The 21,400-nt window shown below is 35.1% G+C and overlaps 2 protein-coding genes across 6 annotated transcripts; both read left to right on the forward strand.

Moving 5' to 3' along the window:
• Positions 1-447: 447 nt before the first annotated feature.
• Positions 448-8,023, forward strand: LOC121319923 (BEN domain-containing protein 7-like). 5 transcript variants are annotated; one of them, XM_041257888.1, is made up of 8 exons: positions 448-576; positions 1,454-1,523; positions 2,423-2,500; positions 3,711-3,833; positions 4,246-4,505; positions 5,385-5,610; positions 6,014-6,136; positions 7,068-8,023. In XM_041257888.1, exons 2-8 carry the CDS (start codon positions 1,463-1,465, stop codon positions 7,130-7,132), a joined length of 936 nt encoding a protein of 311 aa, XP_041113822.1. In that variant the 5' UTR covers positions 448-576; positions 1,454-1,462; the 3' UTR covers positions 7,133-8,023. The 5 variants fall into 5 exon arrangements, with proteins under 5 accessions (XP_041113822.1, XP_041113824.1, XP_041113825.1 ...); XM_041257890.1 differs by lacking the exons at positions 448-576; positions 1,454-1,523 and adding an exon at positions 2,917-3,228 and having other exon boundaries at positions 1,530-2,500; XM_041257891.1 differs by lacking the exons at positions 448-576; positions 1,454-1,523 and adding an exon at positions 3,098-3,228 and having other exon boundaries at positions 1,530-2,500.
• A 4,020-nt stretch (positions 8,024-12,043) lies between these two features.
• Positions 12,044-20,411, forward strand: LOC121319924 (selenide, water dikinase 1). Its single transcript, XM_041257892.1, has 9 exons — positions 12,044-12,141; positions 14,207-14,443; positions 14,887-14,990; positions 15,383-15,490; positions 15,615-15,769; positions 16,237-16,327; positions 17,029-17,128; positions 17,255-17,467; positions 17,768-20,411. The coding sequence occupies exons 2-9, from the start codon at positions 14,251-14,253 to the stop codon at positions 17,980-17,982; spliced, it is 1,179 nt and encodes a 392-aa protein (XP_041113826.1). The 5' UTR covers positions 12,044-12,141; positions 14,207-14,250; the 3' UTR covers positions 17,983-20,411.
• The last annotated feature ends 989 nt before the right edge of the window (positions 20,412-21,400 follow it).

Here is a 21,400-nt window from a genome sequence, read left to right on the forward strand (position 1 = left end):
GAGAGACAGCAACATCTGTAACACGCCAGAGAGACAGCAACATCTGTAACACGCCGGAGAGACAGCAACATCTGTAACACGCCAGTGAGACAGCAACATCTGTACCATGCTGGAGAGACAGCAACATCTGTAACACGCCGGCGAGACAGCAACATCTGTAACACGCCGGCGAGACAGCAACATCTGTAACACGCCGGAGAGACAGCAACATCTGTAACACGCAGGAGAGACAGCAACATCTGTAACACGCCGGCGAGACAGCAACATCTGTAACACGCAGGAGAGACAGCAACATCTGTAACACGCAGGAGAGACAGCAACATCTGTAACACGCCGGAGAGACAGCAACATCTGTAACACGCAGGAGAGACAGCAACATCTGTAACACGCAGGAGAGACAGCAACATCTGTAACACGCAGGAGAGACAGCAACATCTGTAACACGCAGGAGAGACAGCAACATCTGTAACACGCCGGCGAGACAGCAACATCTGTAACACGCAGGAGAGACAGCAACATCTGTAACACGCCGGCGAGACAGCAACATATGTAACATCTGTGGAATGCAGTTAGAAGGCACGTGTTATTTTATCTCATGCTGTGTTTAACTGAGTATTTGATTTTAAACATCACGGTATTATAGAACTACGTTTAGAGTTTACTACAGCCTTTATTATTAGAACCAAAATTGTACATGACCTAATTTGCTACTGCATTTTAGCAAAGCACATTGCATTACAACTCAATAGTTTAAAAATAATAAATGTTGTCATATTGACAATTAAACATCAACAATATGTTTTTTTAAATGCCAGTACAAGCACTAATAGTTCGCATATGTTGCGCTGTTGGAGGCATGTGACATTAAAAATAGAATATAAAAGAACACTAATAAGGTACTGTAGTATGTACCTATATTTTCACTTATTTGCTTGGCACTATATGCATATCTTGTAAACAAGCTAATTATAGTTCATATAGCCATTTTCCAATAAGAAAAATTAAATGAAATCTCTGCTGAATTGCAAAAGTGATACAAAATAATGCTATCTGACCCGCCGGCGCAAATATATATATATATATTATATATATATATATATATATATATTCTATATATATAGTATTAATATATATATATATATATAATATGTTTGCGCGCGACTGATGGTATTATTTTGTATTACAAATACAAAACTACAATTTTTTCATCGTATTTGTTTACAAAATGTTATTAAAAATACGTCGCCATTTAACAAACGAATGCTAACAAAAGCTGTTACGTCTCAAAGCGGTTTTATTAATTTATACAGAGCATGTTTAATTTGAAGTAAAGATTGTTCCAGTGTATTTGACGTAAAGCAGTTGGAACTGAAATACTGTAATGAGCTGGAGGTTTTTCTTTTTGCTGATTAGAGAGACGGACCCTGTTCACGTATTGATCTTTATTCCACAGGTTTCAAAAATGGAGTTTTCCGAAAGAAAAAGGAGCAGGAAATCGCAAAGCTTTAAACTGGTCAAGGAAGGTAAGGCTGGGTAATACAGGTAGCGGTTCATTTGAAAAACGTCCTTTTGACATATTGTAAACAAAAAGGTAAAACATTTAAACAGAACAATAACATAACAATACGCCTGCAAGCTCCATATCTTTAACTCGATTTATATAATGTTCGGGTGTTTAAACGAAAATAAACATAGGATAACTGGACTGACTGGCAACTAAAATAAAGTACTGTACCGTAAACACTGTGTACGTGTGCAATACAGTTTGAACCATTCATGCATTGGATACATTGGATAACTTTGTTTAAATATTAACACACAGTATTTGCTAGATTATTGTTATGTTCGGTGTAAAAAAAAAACAAAACAAAAAAAAAACCCTACAGCCGTTCAAAACCTTTTTTTTTTCTTTTAGTATAGTGTATTCTATATATTCTATGTATATTCATACATATGTGTTCTTATTTTGGTCATTATATATGAGTTCTGTTATGGTTGTTTCTTTTTTTGTCAGGCTGGTTATAACAAGTGCTGTGGACTAAAATAATCTTTACATTTTGATTTATTTATTTTTTGGAAACTGGTTTACAAATAGAAGTGCACATGGCTGCCTACAATTTACTTGCAGTCAGCTTTATTACATAGGGTATAGTTGAGTAGATCCCAGGTCTGTGTTTGCAAGACACGTTTTGTTTTCACCTAGAGGTGGAAGAGACTGGCAGCAAGTCAAGTATGAAATGTAACAGTCTTGGTTCTGACCACACATACTTTCTTCACTGGACATTATGGGTGTTATTTATATGCAACTGTATCTATCACAAATGTGTTCCATAAAAAAAGGTAATAGGAAGTTTCAAGTTACCTGGTACTGAAAATCATAGTCCTTTTGTGATTAATTTATCCCATTACTGTTGCTTTGCAGATTTTGAGGCAGGATACTTTGATTGTAATAGCAGTACTGATATCAACGGGGAAGCTAATAACACAGCAGCGGCTACAGGTATGACGTGTAAAACATTTAGTCAGTACAGCCTGATAGAATGTGCACCAGCTGAATGTACAGTTGATACCTCCATAGGGATTTGAGTTCTTCTTTAAAGCATACTGTACATCTGTCTGTGAAGTGGTGCCAGTATGTCTTTCATTGACTGCCAATACCACTACAAGTCAAAAACTTAAGATTGTGCTGAAGGTATATAGAAAGTGGATCTTAGGCGAGTACAAGGAAGAGATTTTGTGGCCACTATTTTGGATATAGTGCAAGTATACAAAAAACCTAAAATCTGATTCACCAGGCTAATATAATCTGATTAGATCTGAGCCCCATTTCTCCCTGTATTAGTTAGCAACTCATATCCATATTAAGGAGACAATGCACTTATTGGACAGCTTTAGTTACATTATATTGGTCTGTAGTTTGGCTAGGTGACAAAGATGTGGAGATTAAAAACCAGATCACTGGAATGATGAGACTCCTAAATGACAAGGCAGGCAGAGTGTATCACAGGGTGGGAAAAGAGGGTGAGAACTTGAAACAGGAGCCTCAGGAAGTCGACTTGAGGTGGGACCAGCACATTGTTTTCTCTCCACCTGCCAGCCAGGAGGCGCCCCAGCACAGCTCTTGGAATGAAGAACTGGCAGCAAGACCACAGGTTTCTGGGCAATATGGCACCTGATCTAAAACCTTAAAAATGATCAACAAAATGAAAAACACAGTGAAGACGAATGGTAAGTTCTTCTTCTTCTTCTTCTTCTTCTTCTTCTTCTTCTTCTTCTTCTTCTTCTTCTTCTTCTTCTTCTTTGTTATTGCCCCTTTAGAATAACATGTGTGTTTCTCCTGTCAAAAATTACTATAATAGAACACTGTAAAATACTCTCAATGCTTTGAAAAATGACACAAGTTTTCTTGTACAGTAGTTGTACCTTGTTCTCAGAGGAGGTTTCCCACCTTGGAATTCTTCTTTAATCTGTTCCAAAAAGGATCCTCTGCAAATTGTGTCCTACAAAATAAATTAAACTTAAATGTGTAATTTGCAAAGGGTGGCCCAGACTGTTTTTTCAATTCAACATGCTGCTTAGGAGCAAGCATTTTATTAACTTGCAAGTATGTATTTTATTTATTTTTTTCGAGGTTGTAATAATGTTGCAGTTACCCACAAAAAAAGGACTAATGAATTGTGTTCTGCTTTATTTTTATATTTGTATCCCAGGAGAGATACCAATCATAAACAATCCTGCTGGGCCAAACTGTTGTTTGTATAACTGCAAGACCACCATGCAGGCTATCTTACAGGAGCTCAAAGCCATGAGAAAGTTAATGCAGACACAAAAAGGTCAGTTAAAACTTATCGAAAACTTTGTCTCTCTGTATTAGTTTGCCGAATAACCCAGGACTGTATGGGTGTCCAGTTGAGGATTACGGTGCTCTTGGAGAGCTCGAATTGGTAAGGTTGTGAACAGAATTTACAGTTTGTCACATGTTATAATTTTATATGTACTGCATCCAGAGAGCTGGTTATCCAATTGTAATGAGATTAACTTACAACATTCTTTACAGAAATGTATTCAGATTGTCAGAATCTGGGAATATATAGACTCAAGACCTGTCCATCTGTGTGTATGTATGCTACAGTTACATTGCTGCATGGTGATATCGTTATTCATGATGCTGATAGCTTTAATGTTGTATAGCCATAGCAAGGAATGTTTGTTACTAAGATGTTTGTTTTCCGCTGGGTTTGTCAGGAGCTCTTTCAAAGCAGTGTGCTCAGCATTCACCGATGCCACGCAAGAGGAACAGGAAAAGGAAACCTACCCAAAAGGTCGCTGCACCGGCCGCCCACAGCAAGAAGTTGTGTAGTCAGCCCGGCAGCACAACAGAGCAAAATGGAAAGAGAGACAGGCCGGCCAGGGAGCGACCAGGCCGTACACAGCCCATTTCAGCTTCAACCATAGACACCCATGTTCCAGAGTACTGTCTTATCCGAGAAATGCCTTCCTCAGAAGTAAGTCAGAATTACATGGCAGTTGAATTGGCTTGTACATGTATATAGAGGATGCAACATGAATGCTCATATGGCTATCCAGCGCTCTGATACCATTCATGGGGTACACGGTATGCAAAAGAAAGCGGGCTGTATTCATAAAGCATGCTTGTCTTTTAGGCACATTTCAGCTGTGCTTAAGAAGCTATTTTTTTTAGTTTGGTATTCATATAGCATGTTTATCTCTGTACGTGTTTTAAGTTTGTTCTGAATTTTATAACAGTATGTGCATTTTTCTTTTTAAATTAACTTACTAAGAATGACTTTTTAAAGGTCCAAATTAATGACAAAAAGTGTAAAATATTCATCAGTTACAAATTTATTATGACAAACATTTATTTTACATGCATGCCAGGGACATAAATGAAGGTTATAATTTAAACTCATTTTAGTAAATATTAATTAATGAATATCAATCAGTTACATTCCTTTTGTTAATGAATACATGGGTCAAACAAGGGGCAACAGAAGTAAAAAAAAACAAACAAACAAAAAAAAAAAAAACCCACCAATACATAAAACGTAAAGCTATATTGGTACCTTTTTCAAGCATTCTCTGCCTCTACCGAGTTTAAAAAATATATTTCATTATTTATTTTTAAGACTGGGATTGCATTCTTTTATAGATTACATTGATACAGAGTTTCTTTTTTTATTATTTGAGATTGTACATATGTGGAGTTATTTGAATCTCATTAGTGGGTAAGAATAATAATAATAATAATAATAATAATAATAATAATAATAATAATAATAATAATAATAATGTAATTCCAGTAGATGTAAATGTAATGCCTCATTAGTAATTCGGTGGTCTCTGTTTTATCCCTGTTTGCTCAGCCTGAAGTCCAGCTTGCAGAGGGTTATGAAGTGTACATACCCAGAACCCAGCTGGACTCTATCTTGGTGAATTACACATGCTCTGGGAGCTTACTGTTCAGGAAGCTGGTGTGTGCATTCTTTGATGACACAACTCTGGCCAATTCCCTTCCCAATGGAAAAAGAAAGAGGGGGTTAAATGATAACAGAAAGGGGCTCGATCAGAATATTGTGGGAGCAATAAAAGGTTGGTGTTTTTTTTTTTCTTTCTTGGGTAAGTAAAAAATCAAACCAGTATAAAATACTGAATTTAATTAATTAATGAATGAATTAACCAAGTGTAGTCTCATTGTAGTTAGTTATTGCTGACAGAGTAAAGAACCACTTGTTTCTTTCTGTTAATGCTCTGCGTAGGCATAGTTACAGTATGATGTGATCTTCATACATTCTGTTGGTCATGACATTATTATTATTATTATTATTATTATTATTATTATTATTATTATTATTAGTAGTAGTAGTAGTAGTAGTAGTAGTAGTAGTAATAGTAATAATAATAATAATAATAATAATAATAATAATAATAATAATAATAATATAATAATAGATAATAATAATAATAGTAGATAATTAAAAAAAAATGTTTCTAGTCTTCACAGAGAAATATTGCACTGCTAATAGAATTGACAAGCTTCCCGGTCCAAGAGATTGGGTACAGATTCTCCAGGATCAAATTAAACTGGCCAGGAGAAGATTAAAACAAGGAACTGGTGGTAAGTCTGTTCTACTATAAATGTAATTTATAAAATCAATAACAATAGCTATTGACTATGACAAAAATGTGGACAGAAGTTCCGTGTCTCAGACAGGTACAGTAATAAGTGTATCATAAATTTAAAAAAGTGTTTTTTTTTTTTTTTTTTTGGTTTGTTTAAACAGTTTCATATCTTTAATAGTCTTAAAATTAAACTTGAATCTGTTAAACAGTACTACTTCAATAGACAAAGGCAGCTTTCTCATTTTTGTGCGAGCGGTGTAGCAATAACTCAATGGCAATGCCTCCAGCTGCCTGCAAGCACTCTGCTTTGCAGATCAGAGCTTCCTGAAAACATTCCAGCGGTTCTGAAATGTTGTGCTTTTCCAAAGGTGGCACGTCCAACTCTGCCCAGTGTCAAAGGCAAAGTTGAAAACAGAAATCCCTACTCTAATAGGGCTTGCCTATATATTGCTTAAAACATGTTTTTCAAGGCCAGCAAAATGCACCGTAGCCTTTGTGCAGTTACAGATACACTAATCAGTGTATGATTATGAATGAGGGTCCTGGGTTATGGCCTTCATGCTTTTGTTATCAACAGAGGCTATTTTTTGTAATGAAGAAAGAGGTGGATGTTCTGTAATAGATTTAGACATTGTATTTACATTTCTGGTATCATGAATACTGTTGAAAAGTTGAGGTCCTTTTTGGCTGTGCTCTCTGTATAGTACAGTCTTGCCAACAAAACGCCACAGCCTCAAATGGCTTTCTTGAAAGTGAAAATCAAAAGCCACCACATTACTTTAATAACTATAGTATATTTTCACAAAACAACCTGAAATTTTGTAGAACCAGTCCAGAACCCTGGTGGTTCACATTTTCAGTAAGAAAATCACAATAGTTACTATGTTAGTGCCAGCTAACTCTAGTTTTATTTTGTGTGTTTTCAGGTAGATCTTTTGAGAAGAGCACAGACCATGTGTGGGTTGATGCTGATAAGGACTGCACAGCATAGAAAGTTTGGTTTCCAATAGATTTGTGCTTTGTGGTAAATCCAAGTTGATCTACTTATCCAGTCAGTCACGTTCAAATGAAATTGTTTAGAGAGCTCGTAGTTGTCTTCTCGTGAGACGTATTAGTTTTGTGACAGCTGTGAAGTAATAAAACAAACTAAGACTGCAAAGTGACTAACTTGCTTTACGACTATGTACACTGCCTGTGTTAAGCAAAAAGTGAGAAAACAGCTTGAACGTTTAGTTGAATGCAGTAACCTAAGCCCTTTATTTTGTTCATGTTACTTGTCAGTCCAGTCTGAGATGCCTCTACTAAAGGAATTCTCTGCTGTAGTGTGGAGGTGACTTCAAGCGTTATGTCTTTCGTAACGAACTCATTATTTCCCTTAAAAATGTTTACCATAGTAAATATGTGCAGTGGTTTTGCACTTCACCTTGGTTAAACAAGAGTGTACCAAGCTTTACCATGTTTGCCTGTGCTTTAACATGCTTTTTCTTTTTTCATAATGCTTTGTTTACTCATCTCTGTGCCTTTACTAAAATGTGTTATTCCACAGTATATTGCAGTCAACTTTTATTGGCTTTTTTATGAAATCGTTATTTATGAAGATGTGCCCCAGGCTGTTTTCTATCAGCTCAAAAAAGCTGTAGTCCAGTTTAGCATTCAGTTTGTACTTGCATTGAGACCACCACTTAGTGATGATAAATAATGATGATAATGATTACATTCTTTACCACGTGTGATTAAGAGTACCAGAATCAGGGGATACGTGGAGGAAACGTTCTCATGCTGGTACCAAGTAAAAACATTTGAAAAAGTAAAAAATACAGTCTTGGTTTGCCTGCCAGTGGAATTGACAGACAAAATAAAGGTAGGCAAATCAAGTGGTACTTTAGAAGAATAATCTATTTAATAACTGCTTCCCTTAAAGAAGCCCTAAAATGACATGTTTGAGGCTTCACTGAAGTGATGCTATATTGTAATATTTTTATTTAGTAGATTGGCGTAGATAATAATATTGATCAAGTCGGATTTTCTTAAAACGTCACTCTATTTCTTCCATGCAATTTGTAAATATTTTAGTTCAATATGTATATATTTAAACCCTTTTTTAAACAACAAGATTAATCATTGTGAAATTGTTTTAATATACAGTATTTAAATCATGCTCTTTACCAACTGATCTGTTTAGATTGTATTTCTGCCTCAAGAATTAAAAAGTTTATTGGACAGTAATTGGTGCTTGTGTTTTAGTTCTAAAATCATTTTCACAACATCCATGAATAAAACTTTAAAGCTGCAGTGGTCTATATCGTTGCATGTTATAATGAAAAATAAAGATGTCTTCTTTAACTCTATTCAAAGGAAATTAAGTTTAAGAATATGAGATGATTGTAGGTATTTGTTTTAAAAATAGTAGGAGAGGAGATGGAATATACAGTAGTATAAAATACATGTTGCCACTAAAAGCATCAAGAGAAAATTGAGTTTGGGAGTACTCTGAAAAACAAGTGACGTGAACACCCGCCAAACGAGGTCCAGTATCCCTTCTGACCTTCCCTGGGTTGTAATCAAATGCAGTAAGTGTGAGTGGTGCGAAAAACTACAACTGCCAAAATATTTTTTAATTAGAAAACCAAATGGAGAATAGTATATAGACTCTAAAATGACGTATTAATATTTAGCTATAGATAATCATGAAATTGCTAAATGTGAACACTAGGGGGCTCTCTTTCCTCTGGTCCAGAGTCAATTACAGTATTTCCCCAGTATGGTGTGGATGTCTGGATGATGTTAAACAACTTTACACCAGAAGAGCAGGGGTGTTAGTCCTGGCATCCTACTATCTAGTCATAAAATATAGTTTTAATGCAAAATGAGTAATCCCTGGTTGACCCATCCATCACTGTAGTGGTATTTTAAATAGGTTTGTGGGACACTGTGGATTCGGAATGTTTTTGAATGGATGCTTTCTGGTGATATCTTCTTGACAGGAAGACCAAAACAGGAGTACAGTTGTACTGTGTTCTGTATAGAATCATCTTTCTGGCATGCCTACAGCATACAATCAGGGTTTTATGGTCTAAACTATTTGGCTTGTAATTTACTTTGATGGCCAAATTAAGAAAGAAATAATCCAATAAATAATATAAACTTTAATGTATACATTGTTGGTCAAACAGTGTTTGAATAGTAGCAGTTTGCTGTTAAGGGAGCGTTTTGTTAAAGTTTGTGGCAGCCATTTTGACATTAAAATTTATCGCAGAAACTTCTGCTTCGCAAACTTGATGCGGGTTTGGATGCTGATGATATATGCCAAGTGTCAGATCAATGGCTTCACCGGTTCCCAGGAAGAAGATTTCGAAAGGTTTCTAAAAAATGCTTCAAATGGCCATTGTCGTTTCCGGTCAACGCAATTTTTTAAAAGTCAGTTGTATTGATACAGTGTCAGGGAAGATGCTTGTGGGGTTTGGAATTAGTCCAGTAAATCGTTTGTCAACTGATGCAGGTTTAAATTTCAAATGTAACCGTATAAGAGGCGGCCATCTTGTTTTATAAAAATCACCATTTTCATGTATTTGTATCCCATTGTTACTGGGACGATAACTACCAAGTTTGGAGTTTGTTGGACAAACAGTTTTCAAACAGCAGCAGTTTGTTGTTAGGGGAGCATTTCGATAAGACTATTATGGGCCGCACAACTGTGCCAACATTGAAGAGCATACGTGCAGCAGTGTTGTTGTTATGGGTCATAAAAGTTGTTTTATCAATATAGCCGCAGAACCATGTAACCAAATCACACCATTTTAAAATCAACAGTTTTAGTTTGACCTTTTAGAGAGGTCAGAGGTTGCAGGTGATGACATTTTTTCATAGAGCACATATGACTTCCTATACGTGTTCCATTATAATTTTGACCATATCGGCACGCCCCAGGAGATCAAATTTAAATGTAAATTCCAATATGGCTGCCAAACTATGTGACCAATCTGCTTTCGATTTTAGTGGTTATTACTTTATTATGGGTAGCACGACTGTACCAACATTGAAGAGCATATGTGTAGCACTGTTCTTGTTATGGGTCGTAAAAGTCATTTTTCAATTATCAATATGGCCACAAACCATGTGACCAAAACACACCATTTTGAATTTGAAAGTACTTCACATTACCCTCTGCTATCTTACTGAGTTTCATGTCTCTAGTATATTGAAGTATGGATTTATACTTTAATAAATGTAAATATAGCACTCATGAAATTGTTATTTTGCTTGCTGCATCCATGTTTTTTAATGAAAAAGCTGGGATTTTACAAAACTTAGAAAGGACCTTGTCCTGAGTAAATGTGACAATTTTTGTGCCGATCAACATTGTGGTTTCAGACAAGAAGATCTTTGAATATTTTGCACAAATCCAATGTGAACTCGTGAAATTCTTGTTTTGCTCACTGCATTCATGTTTTTTAATGAAAAAGCTGGGATTTTACAAAACTTAGAAAGGACCTTGTCCTGAGTAAATGTGACAATTTTTGTGCCGATCAACATTGTGGTTTCAGACAAGAAGATCTTTGAATATTTTGCGCAAATCCAACGTGCATGGTGAAATTGTTTTGTTTGCTGCATCCATGTTTTTTAACGAAAAAGTGGGGATTTTACAAAACTTAGAAAGGACCTTCTCATGAGCAAACTTGACAATTTTGGTGCCGCTCAACATTGCAGTATCAAGAAAAGAAGATATTTGAATAATACTGTTCTGTTCTGGGTCATAAAAGTCGTTTTTTAATTATCAATATGGCCGCCAAACCATGTGACTAAAACACACCATTTTGAAATCGACAGAACTTCACATTAACCTCTACTACCATACTCAGTTTCATGTCTGTGGTATGTTGCAGTATAGATTTATACTTTAATATATGTAAAAATAGCACTTGTAAAATTGTTATTTTGCTCGCTGCATCCATGTTTTTTAACAAAAAAACAGGGATTTTACAAAACTTACAAAGGACCTTGTTATGTTATGAGCAAACGTGACAATTTTGGTGCCGATCAACATTGTGGTTTCAGACAAGAAGATATTTGAATATTGTGTGCATATCCAACGCTGCAAACCAACCGTCCAATTGATTTTCTTTAAACGTTTTCTTTGTGTAGACCATTCGTGTGCTATATGCTGATATTGTCAGATTTCCATCTTAAGTTGTTTTTGTCGACAGCAGCTTTGAAATTGTCCAATATTTTCACGAGATGTAGCCTAGTGGACAAACTGTTAACTGTTTTCACTCGCGGACGCCAGTCTGATTGTCCACACATAGGCATCTACTTACGTATACATTTTCATGAGTCTGCAACAAACTTTTGGCGGAAAAATAATAATAATAAACACAGCAATAACAACAGGCTAATAATAATAGCCACGCAGATAACCTGGAAATGGCTTTATTTAAGGAGTTTAATGACCCATTGGCCACAGGGCTACAATATGCATCATTTTAAAGGTAACTTTCTGCAGATCAAGAGTAACCCTGTTGTACTGTGCCATTGTGTTCTAGTTTTTGTAAAAATTGGTTCAAGCAACATAACTACATATTGAAAACAGTAAAATCGTTTACACTAGTGCCAGTACTTTGGGCAAAGTTAAAGGGTTGTTAAAATTAAAGGTACATTCCACTGTAGTCTTTTTTTGTTGCCTGACACTAAAATGCCCCGTTAAAGGGGAGGTAAAGGCGCCAGTGACAATGTAAAGGACCTTTGCCAATCCCCTTTATTTAACTTTATTATGCTTGATTTACACAGTAAATAGTCACCAAAAGCTGGTTATATAAAAGCAACATTGTATATACGTGTTTATACGATTTATCCATGGTCCTTTTTTTAATGTTTATGAAGTAAAACGTATGTTTAGTTTGTGCGCTTTCTCTTCAGGCGGTGTTTAAGGGCGACCCTGTGGTCCCAGTGCATTCTGGGAGAGTCCTCCCTCTTGTATCGGGAGGCGCCGCTAAACCGAAACCGGTAAGGAGATATAAACGTGAATGCAGAATTAAAGGGGAAACAAGATATTAAAATAACTGTCCATATTTAAAAAAAAACGAAGGGGTACGACTTTAAATACTCCTATGGCAGGTGAAGCGAGGGTGCTTTGCAGAAATAAAAGAAACGAGGCGGGCTCTTTAATAAACGGAGTGTCTTGTTCCCGTGCTCGCATGGGTGATGAAGGGTTAATTTTTTCAACCGCCGACATTTTTAATGTGCGGCGCGTCCGTAGTCATTAAAAGCAAAGGGCATTTACTTTCTAATAAATGCATGTTTATATTGAAATGTTGATAATGCAAAACAGTAACCCCAAAATTGCACCGACACGATAGCCTGTATATACGTGTGTAGAAATTGTACTTCATGTAGAATTAGAAGTACATTACTTTACATTGGATGCAATGCAGCAGCAGGGAAATAACGAAAGGGTTAATATTTCACTTACTACATTTTCCACTGAAATGACCAGTGCTCGTTTTTAAATGTATCAAAAGTGCATGCTTGTTACAGCATGCATAATCGTTTCGAAATATTGTATTCAACAGTATGTAGTGTTAATTATATCTGAACATGTCGGCGCTCCTTTATTTAAATGTGCAGCTAAAAATATAAAGGCCACGGCGCTTAAAGGCAGCAGATGCAAACATTTAAGGTAGCCCTACTGGTCGTTTTTGCGTGGGATTAGTTGATGCATTTTTTTATACCTCTGGTGCATTTCATTAAAAATTAATTATATTATGAACATATTTCAAATTCACAAAATAAACCTGTTCTGACAGCATGCACCTTAATGTTTACTCAAGGCCTTGTGTTTGTTTTAATTGTGTTTTTCACAAGTGAAATACAACTAAAGCTTGGACAGGCACATTTGGACCCGCAAAAGTATCATACAATATGTAATTTACAGCTTTAAAAAAAAAAGAATTATCACTTTTTATTTTTTTAAAAGTGTGTATATATATATATATATATATATATATATATATATATATATATATATATATATATATATACACACACACACACACACATTACTTTTGAATAGCTTTTAAACACCTGCCAAATGGAAAAATTCATTTTTTTCTTTTGCCCTTTTCTGTCAGTATGAATTTGACTGATTCGACAGAAAGTATATGACTCATTAATGATTTTTTTGAGAAACAAACAATAATAAATAAATCGACTGTGTGTATAGTTTTTTTTTTTTTTTTTATTAAATACAGAGGAGTTTATTTTACCAGCAGACAGCCCTTGTAAAATTGTTACATTTTTTGTTTCATATTGAATTTGTTGCAAAAAGTGGAGCCTCAGTTTGGAATCTCAGAATTGTGTGTTAGAGTAGTGAGGTATCTTCTTTCAAAACTAAGAGAGGCATGACTTCGCACAGAATAGCAGTACATTTCTTTCTATGGATTCCTGGTTGTGTCTTCCCTCCAAATCCATAAAAAATGTGTAGTTCAGGCACCAATATTATAAGGGCAATTTCATCAATATCACCTTGAAGCAGCCAGTTACTTTTCACCAATTTGCCCAAAGAGTGCTTTGAGGGTTTTTTTCTCTAAATGGGGAAATTGATGGATAATGTCCCCAATACAAGTAATTGCTTGAGTAGTTTCCAGAAAGTTGATTCGTGTTTCATGGGCTTTAGGTTCAGTTTAATTAGTTTGAAAAACTGTTAAAGATGTACGTTTTATAAACTTTTTTTCTTGCAGTTATACCATAGTTTCATTTCTGATATAATCTCATCCTGTTGCAGGTAGAAAACGGCAGGTCTATTAATCTCACAGAGTGACAAAATGAGATGCATGTTTCAGTTGGGGGTGAGGAGAGGGGCAACAAGCAGAAATGTAAATGATGTAATAATTTAGTGAACGGCACATCAAGGGATGATATAATATTTTGTGGTATAACTGAACCTGATTATGGGAAAATAATGGAATAGTATTAAAATAAACTTTATGGTATAAACTATTGAATGTGGGCGATAGTTTTTATATAATACTTCATTTTGATTTTGAAACAATTTGTATTTCTTTTAATACAGTGAAAAAAGTCTCCATTGGCTAGAAGTACTGAAGTTTTCCAACCATGTCTGTCCGGGAGTCTTTTAACCCCGAGAGCTATGAACTTGATAAGAGCTTCAGACTGACCCGCTTCACAGAACTGAAGGGGACCGGATGTAAAGTACCTCAGGATGTCCTTCAGAAACTCTTGGAATCTCTGCAGGAAAACCATTTCCAGGAGGACGAGCAGTTTCTTGGCGCAGTCATGCCCAGACTTGGTAGGTTCCTGCATGTGGCACAATTAGATGACTAGGGAAAGTGTTATGTAATGCACAAGCTCTTGGCAATTTTGTGTCTCGTGAAAGCAATTTGAATTTTGATATTTAGTGGTGTTTAAATGTAAAATGTTACAGTAATGGAAAAAGTGAGTATAATGTCATTGTGAGAATGTTTTTAATTATAAATCATATTATGAGATGTATCACTTGAATACAGGTTTTTATTACATTAAAACAGCGTACCTGCCATATAACAGCTTTAATCGCCGTTGCAGTCTTTTTTTTTTTTTTTCCTCCCGATCACTTGGGTTATTATACTGTTACAGCTTGTATCATATTGCAGTACTGGATTCAGCATTGGTGGTAGCCAGTGCAGGTCTACCAGTGTCCTTTAGAAACCTGTTGTTGTTGTTCTTTCAGACTATAATGTTTTATATTTGTAGGTATCGGGATGGATACGTGTGTCATTCCCTTAAGACACGGTGGCCTTTCTCTGGTTCAAACTACAGACTACATTTATCCTATTGTTGATGATCCCTACATGATGGTGAGAATAATAATAATAATAATAATAATAATAATGGTATATATTTATATATTTAAAGTCTGATCCAGTGTAAAACTGTACTACATTCTTTCGGCACGCTAAGATCCTTCAAGAAGGTGAGATTCTGGGATCAATAAGCTACGAACAACCAAACGAGCAAGATAGGCCAAGTGGCCTCCTCTCGTTTGTAAACTTTGTGATCTTCTCATGGTTAGGGTTACGGTTAGGCTGATTTAAATCTTAAGCTCAGTGTTCGAATTCACTCGGGGTCTGTCGCTGAAAAGCCTGGCCCATCTTTCTACACCTATGCCAACAACATATTATTATGAATACTACAGCGTGCAATTAATGATTTGACATCCGTAATGAATTTCATTGTTTATTTCCTCTAGGGTCGTATTGCCTGTGCCAATGTACTAAGTGACCTTTATGCCATGGGGGTCACGGAATGTGACAATATGTTGATGCTTCTTGGAATTAGTAATAAACTGACAGATAAGGTAGGCCATAACCAAACTACCCAAATAAACAAGCTTAATTATTTCCAAATACATTTACAGATGCCACTACTTACAGTATCAGAGTGGACGTGAATGTAATTTGTGAGGTTGTTGTTGCCTGCAGGAAAGAGACAAGGTGATGCCCCTGATAATCCAAGGTTTTAAAGATGCTGCAGAGGAGGCAGGAACATCAGTAACTGGTGGACAGACAGTTCTGAACCCCTGGATTGTACTTGGGGGAGTTGCAACGACTGTCTGCCAGCCCAATGAGTTCATCATGTAAGCACAGTTCACCCTTTTTAAAGTGCAATGATGATGTAAAGACAGAGATGCCAGTTGGTCTGGTTTAGGGGAGGGTACTATAATTCATGAGACTCTCCATTTTTTACAGATATTTTAACCTTTCAGGTATTTAAAGCATTTTCACTTAAACGATAAAAAAGAAATGTTTTCTTTAGAACAAACAATAAGACACTATTTAACTATTTCGTTTTTGTGGCAGTTAAAGTTAAGAGGACAAAATGAATCTTTCCATAACAATGAATAAGATATTTTGTTAAAATAAATTACGGTGCACCAAGAGCAGTTTCAAGTTTATTCAAATTCATTAAAGCAAACTAGGGCCCAGTAATTCTGATGCAGGCCAGGGAAAATACAATTCAAACCAGGGGAAATAAGTGAATGTACTGTATTTGTATATTTCTACTTTATTTTAACTTTTTTTATTATTGTTATTGTTGTTATAGGCCAGACAATGCTGTACCTGGCGACGTGCTTGTACTGACAAAACCTTTAGGAACACAAGTAGCTGTTGCAGTGCACCAATGGCTTGATATTGTAAGTTTTGCTTTCATTGAAGTATGAAACAACACTACAGTAATATACTATATATCAGGTGTCCAAATGTTGTAATTTGCAGATTTAAGAGTTTAAAAAAGGCGATAACAATGAAATTATATATTTTACAAAGGCAAACATGATAGATAATCAGATACTGTATAAATATTTAGTATGTGAATAAAACATTGGCAAATAAATTAACAAGAAGGGTATTCCGAATACTTAGGAATACGATTTTGTCATGGTAAAGCTATGCATAATTCACAACACAGTCACTGTAAAAGTAGAACATTTCACTGTATGGTTACAGCAACAAAGAATTGTGTAATAAAACTGAAAGTGAATAACACAATATATTATAGCAGGGTAATATTTCCACTAAGAAAACAAATGTGTTTTGTACGACTTTTTCAAACAACCATGGATGGTAAACTCCTATATACATTTAGCCCCGCAGTAGCTGTTAGCAACCCAATGGGACACTAATGAAAATGTCCCTTTAAGAAAACAAATAACAAGTAGATACAAATCCTTTTACATTTTCTATGTAGTACTGTTTATTAATAGGACCTGTACTGTGTTTTCAGGCACAAAGAAGAAATAATGAGTCAGAACAGAAACATAATCATTTGAAGAGCAACTGATACAAATACTGGAAATGTTCATGGACATATTTCTTGTTCTTTTTGTTATGGCAGCCAGAAAAATGGAATAAAATAAAGCTGGTCGTAACACAAGAGGATGTTGAATTGGCATACCAGGAGGCCATGATGAACATGGCAAGACTGAATAGAACAGGTGGGAATTTCTAATGAGATATGCATTGTATAATTGTGAAGGTGTACCGCACAGAGTGTATCGTAAGAATAATATATAGGCCCATGTGTTAACCTGTTGCGTACTATTTTACTTCGATCTTTGCAGCTGCTGGGCTTATGCACACCTTTAATGCACATGCGGCCACAGACATTACAGGATTTGGAATTTTAGGGCATGCTCAAAACTTGGCCAGACAGCAGAGGAATGAAGTGTCATTTGTCATCCACAACCTTCCTGTATTGGCAAAGATGGCTGCCGTGAGCAAAGCTTGTGGAAATATGTTTGGTCTTATGCATGGCACCTGCCCTGAGACATCAGGTATGGAAATTTCAATTTTTAAAGCACAAAAAAAAATCTCTCACAAGATTTTTGTTTTTAAGATATAGATCATATATATTTTTTCTCTTTTCAAGAAACAATAAAACAATTAGCATTAGTTTGGTAATTTGTAGTAACTGGCACCTTAGAGTACTATGTTCACATTGGTTGTTCAGTGGGGTTTTTTAAAACACAAATGCAACGAATATTTGAGTACAAACTACTGAAGAATAAAAGAAAGTCACACTAAATCTCTATTTTATTTTAATGACTAAAGTTTCTTTTTTTTTTTTTTTATAGGAGGCCTTCTGATATGTTTGCCCCGTGAACAGGCAGCACGTTTCTGTGCTGAGATAAAGTCTCCTAAATATGGTGAAGGCCACCAAGCATGGATAATTGGAATAGTAGAAAAAGGCAACCGCACAGCCAGAATAATTGACAAACCACGGATCATCGAAGTAGCTCCACAAGTCGCCACCCAAAACGTGAACCCAACTCCTGGTGCCACCTCCTAATTCAGGAATAAACAGTGAATCTATAGATAGATATATTCTAGTACCACCCTAGAGTATAAAAGCTACTGTGTTAATTTGTGTCATGCCTGCCCAGTTGGCCTTAGGGCAGTTAATGTATGGATACAGTTTAAAAACAGAATAAATCCATTGCCTTTTTGTGTTTATTTTTTTATTTTTTCTGTTACATTAACTGAAGATGCACCTAATCTTAAGGCAGCTTCTAAGTTGAGAATATTATTATCCAATACTGTTGATTCATTTTTGAATCTTTATTACCATGTATCGTCTATTGTCGCACAGGCTCCTTTTAAGGTGCTTTCACTTAGCACACATTAACAACAAGTAGCGTGATAGCGTTTTTGTTTGCCTGTTCACTATGTGTACAATGAAAACCTAGGACTAGTGTACAACAAGTTTCAGATGCCTTGAAAGATTAAAAAAAAAAAAAAAAAAATAGGATTGTGTGTCATCAGATTACACAAGGAAATGTAAACTTATTGAAAAGGTTGCAGTTTGAAAGCCTTTGGTTTGTATTGCTTTTCCCAAAAGTTTAAAAACATTGCAACCTCTATTATCTTGTAAAATAGCACATTCTGTAAAGCAATGTATGCCCTAAAGTGTTAACATTGCATGGTAAGCACCTTGGTTGAAGGACAAATCATTTCACTATTCCCAGAGTATTTCAACACTTACTGTATTTGTGATGAATCTTCCATGATTTTTTTTTTTGTTTAGTTTTTTTGCAGCAAGGAACACTGCTCGTTTTATCTGCTGTACAATGCTGAAAACATTACAAACTAAGACTAATAAATGGTTACTGTATATTACCCATTTACCATTTAGTTTAGTGTTTATTATATTTTATATAGTGCTATGTAGGCTGCTTTTTTGTTCTATTTTAATAAATGCCACAACTAATGTTTAGTTTGATTCTTAGATGTCTTCCCATTTTTCTGCATGCACTTGTGTTCTATGTACTTACTGCTAACATTAGTGAGAGGTAACGCTCAATAAATACTTAATTTTTTTATTACTCTTGTATAAGAAATTTAGTTGTAATTTTACTGTATATCCCTGAATTATTACATAATCTTTTTAAGATCAGATTTTAGATTATTTTGAGACTGATATGTTGTATCGCAAGATTACGTTCAGCTGTTAAAATGATAACAATATTGTATTAATCATTCTTTACATCGGAAAACATTGATCGGTCACAATAATTTAAGTCATTTAGAATTTCTTTGCAGAACAACCAACTTGGTATGAGATCACTACTGTTAAAATTCTACAGCAAAACCAACCTATTGGGTGTTAACATGGCTGTCTTGTGCCTCTTCAATAAAGGCAGCTTGTTAACCTATTTACTGCTGTTTCATTTTCTTTAATATTCTATTACTATGCTGTATTGTGTGGCATGCAGAGTTTCTATTGGCTTTTATTACATGTGGTGTGTGCCTTAGAAAAAACAGATAGACAGCTATCAATGACTATTTCGATGCATTATCAACTGATAAAATGGTTGTACATAGGTGATTAACTATGGAAGGGGTTGGCTGAGCAAGGTGCTAATAACCAGTGTTTTAAGATATTTCAAGTTGATATTGGGAAGATAGAGTGTTCTATGTTCTGTACAGTCATAAATCTGGAATACTGGCTAATTCCAGGTGTAAGCAAGTTGGTTAAAATCAACCTATTCCATTTTAATTCATTTTTGATAGAAGTAAGGGTTTGCAAAGTCACTTGCAAGAAAATGATGGGCTGCCCATGTGCACATGCACATATGAATAATGGGTAGTCAGTATACAAGAATACAGATTGGTAATACATTTTGGGTATAACCTTTAACCAGAGGGATACCATATAATGTAATTAAAAACTTGTCATTGCTGTTATGAAATCTAAATGATTGCTGTATATATTTTGCTTATTCTTTTTTTTTTTTTTTTAATCTGTCATGTTTAAATGATTTACTGTTTTACTAATCTCACCTTTTATGTAATTGTTATTTCCTTATGCCACTTGTATATCTTATTGAGTCATATTTTGTATTTTTTATGAAGAAAATAATCAATAAAAATAGCAATCCAACATAACTGAAACTGGTCAGGCCAGCACTTCTGCCTGTAGTGGGGCCCCGAGTTTTAATACACACCTCTGTCGAGTCTAATCAACTATAAATAAGTTTTCTCTTCACATTTTGGCCTATATCCATGAGGATTAATTTGATAGCAAAAGCCTTACAACACAGGAATCAAAGACGGCACCACACTATATGTATCATTAGTGTGTAAATGTGTTCTATTGGTTATAATTAAGCTTTCAAATGTATAAATTCTACTGTACAGATAATTGTAACATTGGTTCTGTTCTTATTCAGACTTTATCAAACAATAGGCAAGGAAAACATCTGAAAGTTTACACTCCTACCTTGAGGATGGAACTTACATATGAAATTGTAGTATTATATTATATATAATATACTACTATATATATATATATATATCGATATATATAATATATATATATATATATACATAGCTCTGGAAAAAATTAAGAGACCACTGAAAAATGATCAGTTTCTCTGGTTTTACTATTTATAGATATGTGTTTGGGTAAAATGAACATTTTTGTTTTATTCTATAATCTACTGACAACATTTCTCCCAAATTCCAAATAAAAATATTGTCATTTAGAGCATTTATTTGCAGAAAATGACAACTGGTCAAAATAACAAAAAAGATGCAGTGTTGTCAGACCATGTAAATCAAGGTGTGGATGGAGGACCACCAGATCAAGACCCTGTCATGGCCAGCCCAATCTCCAGACCTGAACCCCATTGAAAACCTCTGGCATGTGATCAAGAGGAAGATGGATGGTCACAAGCCATCAAACAAATCCAAGCTGCTTGAATTTTTGCGCCAGGAGTGGCATAGAGTCACCCAACATCAATGTGAAACACTGGTGGAGCGCATGCCAAGACGCATGAAAGCTGTGATTGAAAATCAGGGTTATTCCACCAAATATTGATTTCTGAACTCTTCGTAAATTAAAACATTAGTATTGTGTTGTTTAAAAATGAATATGAACTTATTTTCTTTGCATTATTCGAGGTCTGACAACACTGCATCTTTTTTGTTATTTTGACCAGTTGCCATTTTCTGCAAATAAATGCTCTAAATGACAATATTTTTATTTGGAATTTGTGAGAAATGTTGTCAGTCGTTTATAGAATTAAACAAAAATGTTCATTTTACCCAAACACATAACTATAAATAGTAAAACCAGAGAAACTGATAATTTTGCAGTGGTCTCTTAATTTTTTCCAGAGCTGTATGTGTGTGTGTATAAAATTGTATTTTTTTTACACACTCTATTCAACACTTAAGGCTATCCCCAAGCCGTTTGCATTTAAGAT

Source organism: Polyodon spathula, chromosome 8 (genome assembly GCF_017654505.1).
Source record: "Polyodon spathula isolate WHYD16114869_AA chromosome 8, ASM1765450v1, whole genome shotgun sequence".
In the NCBI taxonomy this organism is placed as follows: Eukaryota; Metazoa; Chordata; class Actinopteri; order Acipenseriformes; family Polyodontidae; genus Polyodon; species Polyodon spathula.

Bases quoted from the DNA above. Each gene is read 5' to 3' on its own strand.
- LOC121319924 (XM_041257892.1), top strand. From the start codon at position 14,251: ATGTCTGTCCGGGAGTCTTTTAACCCCGAGAGCTATGAACTTGATAAG. The intron at 14,444-14,886 runs GTAGGTTCCTGC...TTATATTTGTAG, and splicing joins CGCAGTCATGCCCAGACTTG to GTATCGGGATGGATACGTGT. The intron at 16,328-17,028 runs GTAAGTTTTGCT...TTGTTATGGCAG, and splicing joins TGCACCAATGGCTTGATATT to CCAGAAAAATGGAATAAAAT.
- LOC121319923 (XM_041257887.1), top strand. From the start codon at position 3,569: ATGCTGCTTAGGAGCAAGCATTTTATTAACTTGCAAGTATGTATTTTA. The intron at 5,611-6,013 runs GTTGGTGTTTTT...AAATGTTTCTAG, and splicing joins TATTGTGGGAGCAATAAAAG to TCTTCACAGAGAAATATTGC. The intron at 6,137-7,067 runs GTAAGTCTGTTC...GTGTGTTTTCAG, and splicing joins ATTAAAACAAGGAACTGGTG to GTAGATCTTTTGAGAAGAGC.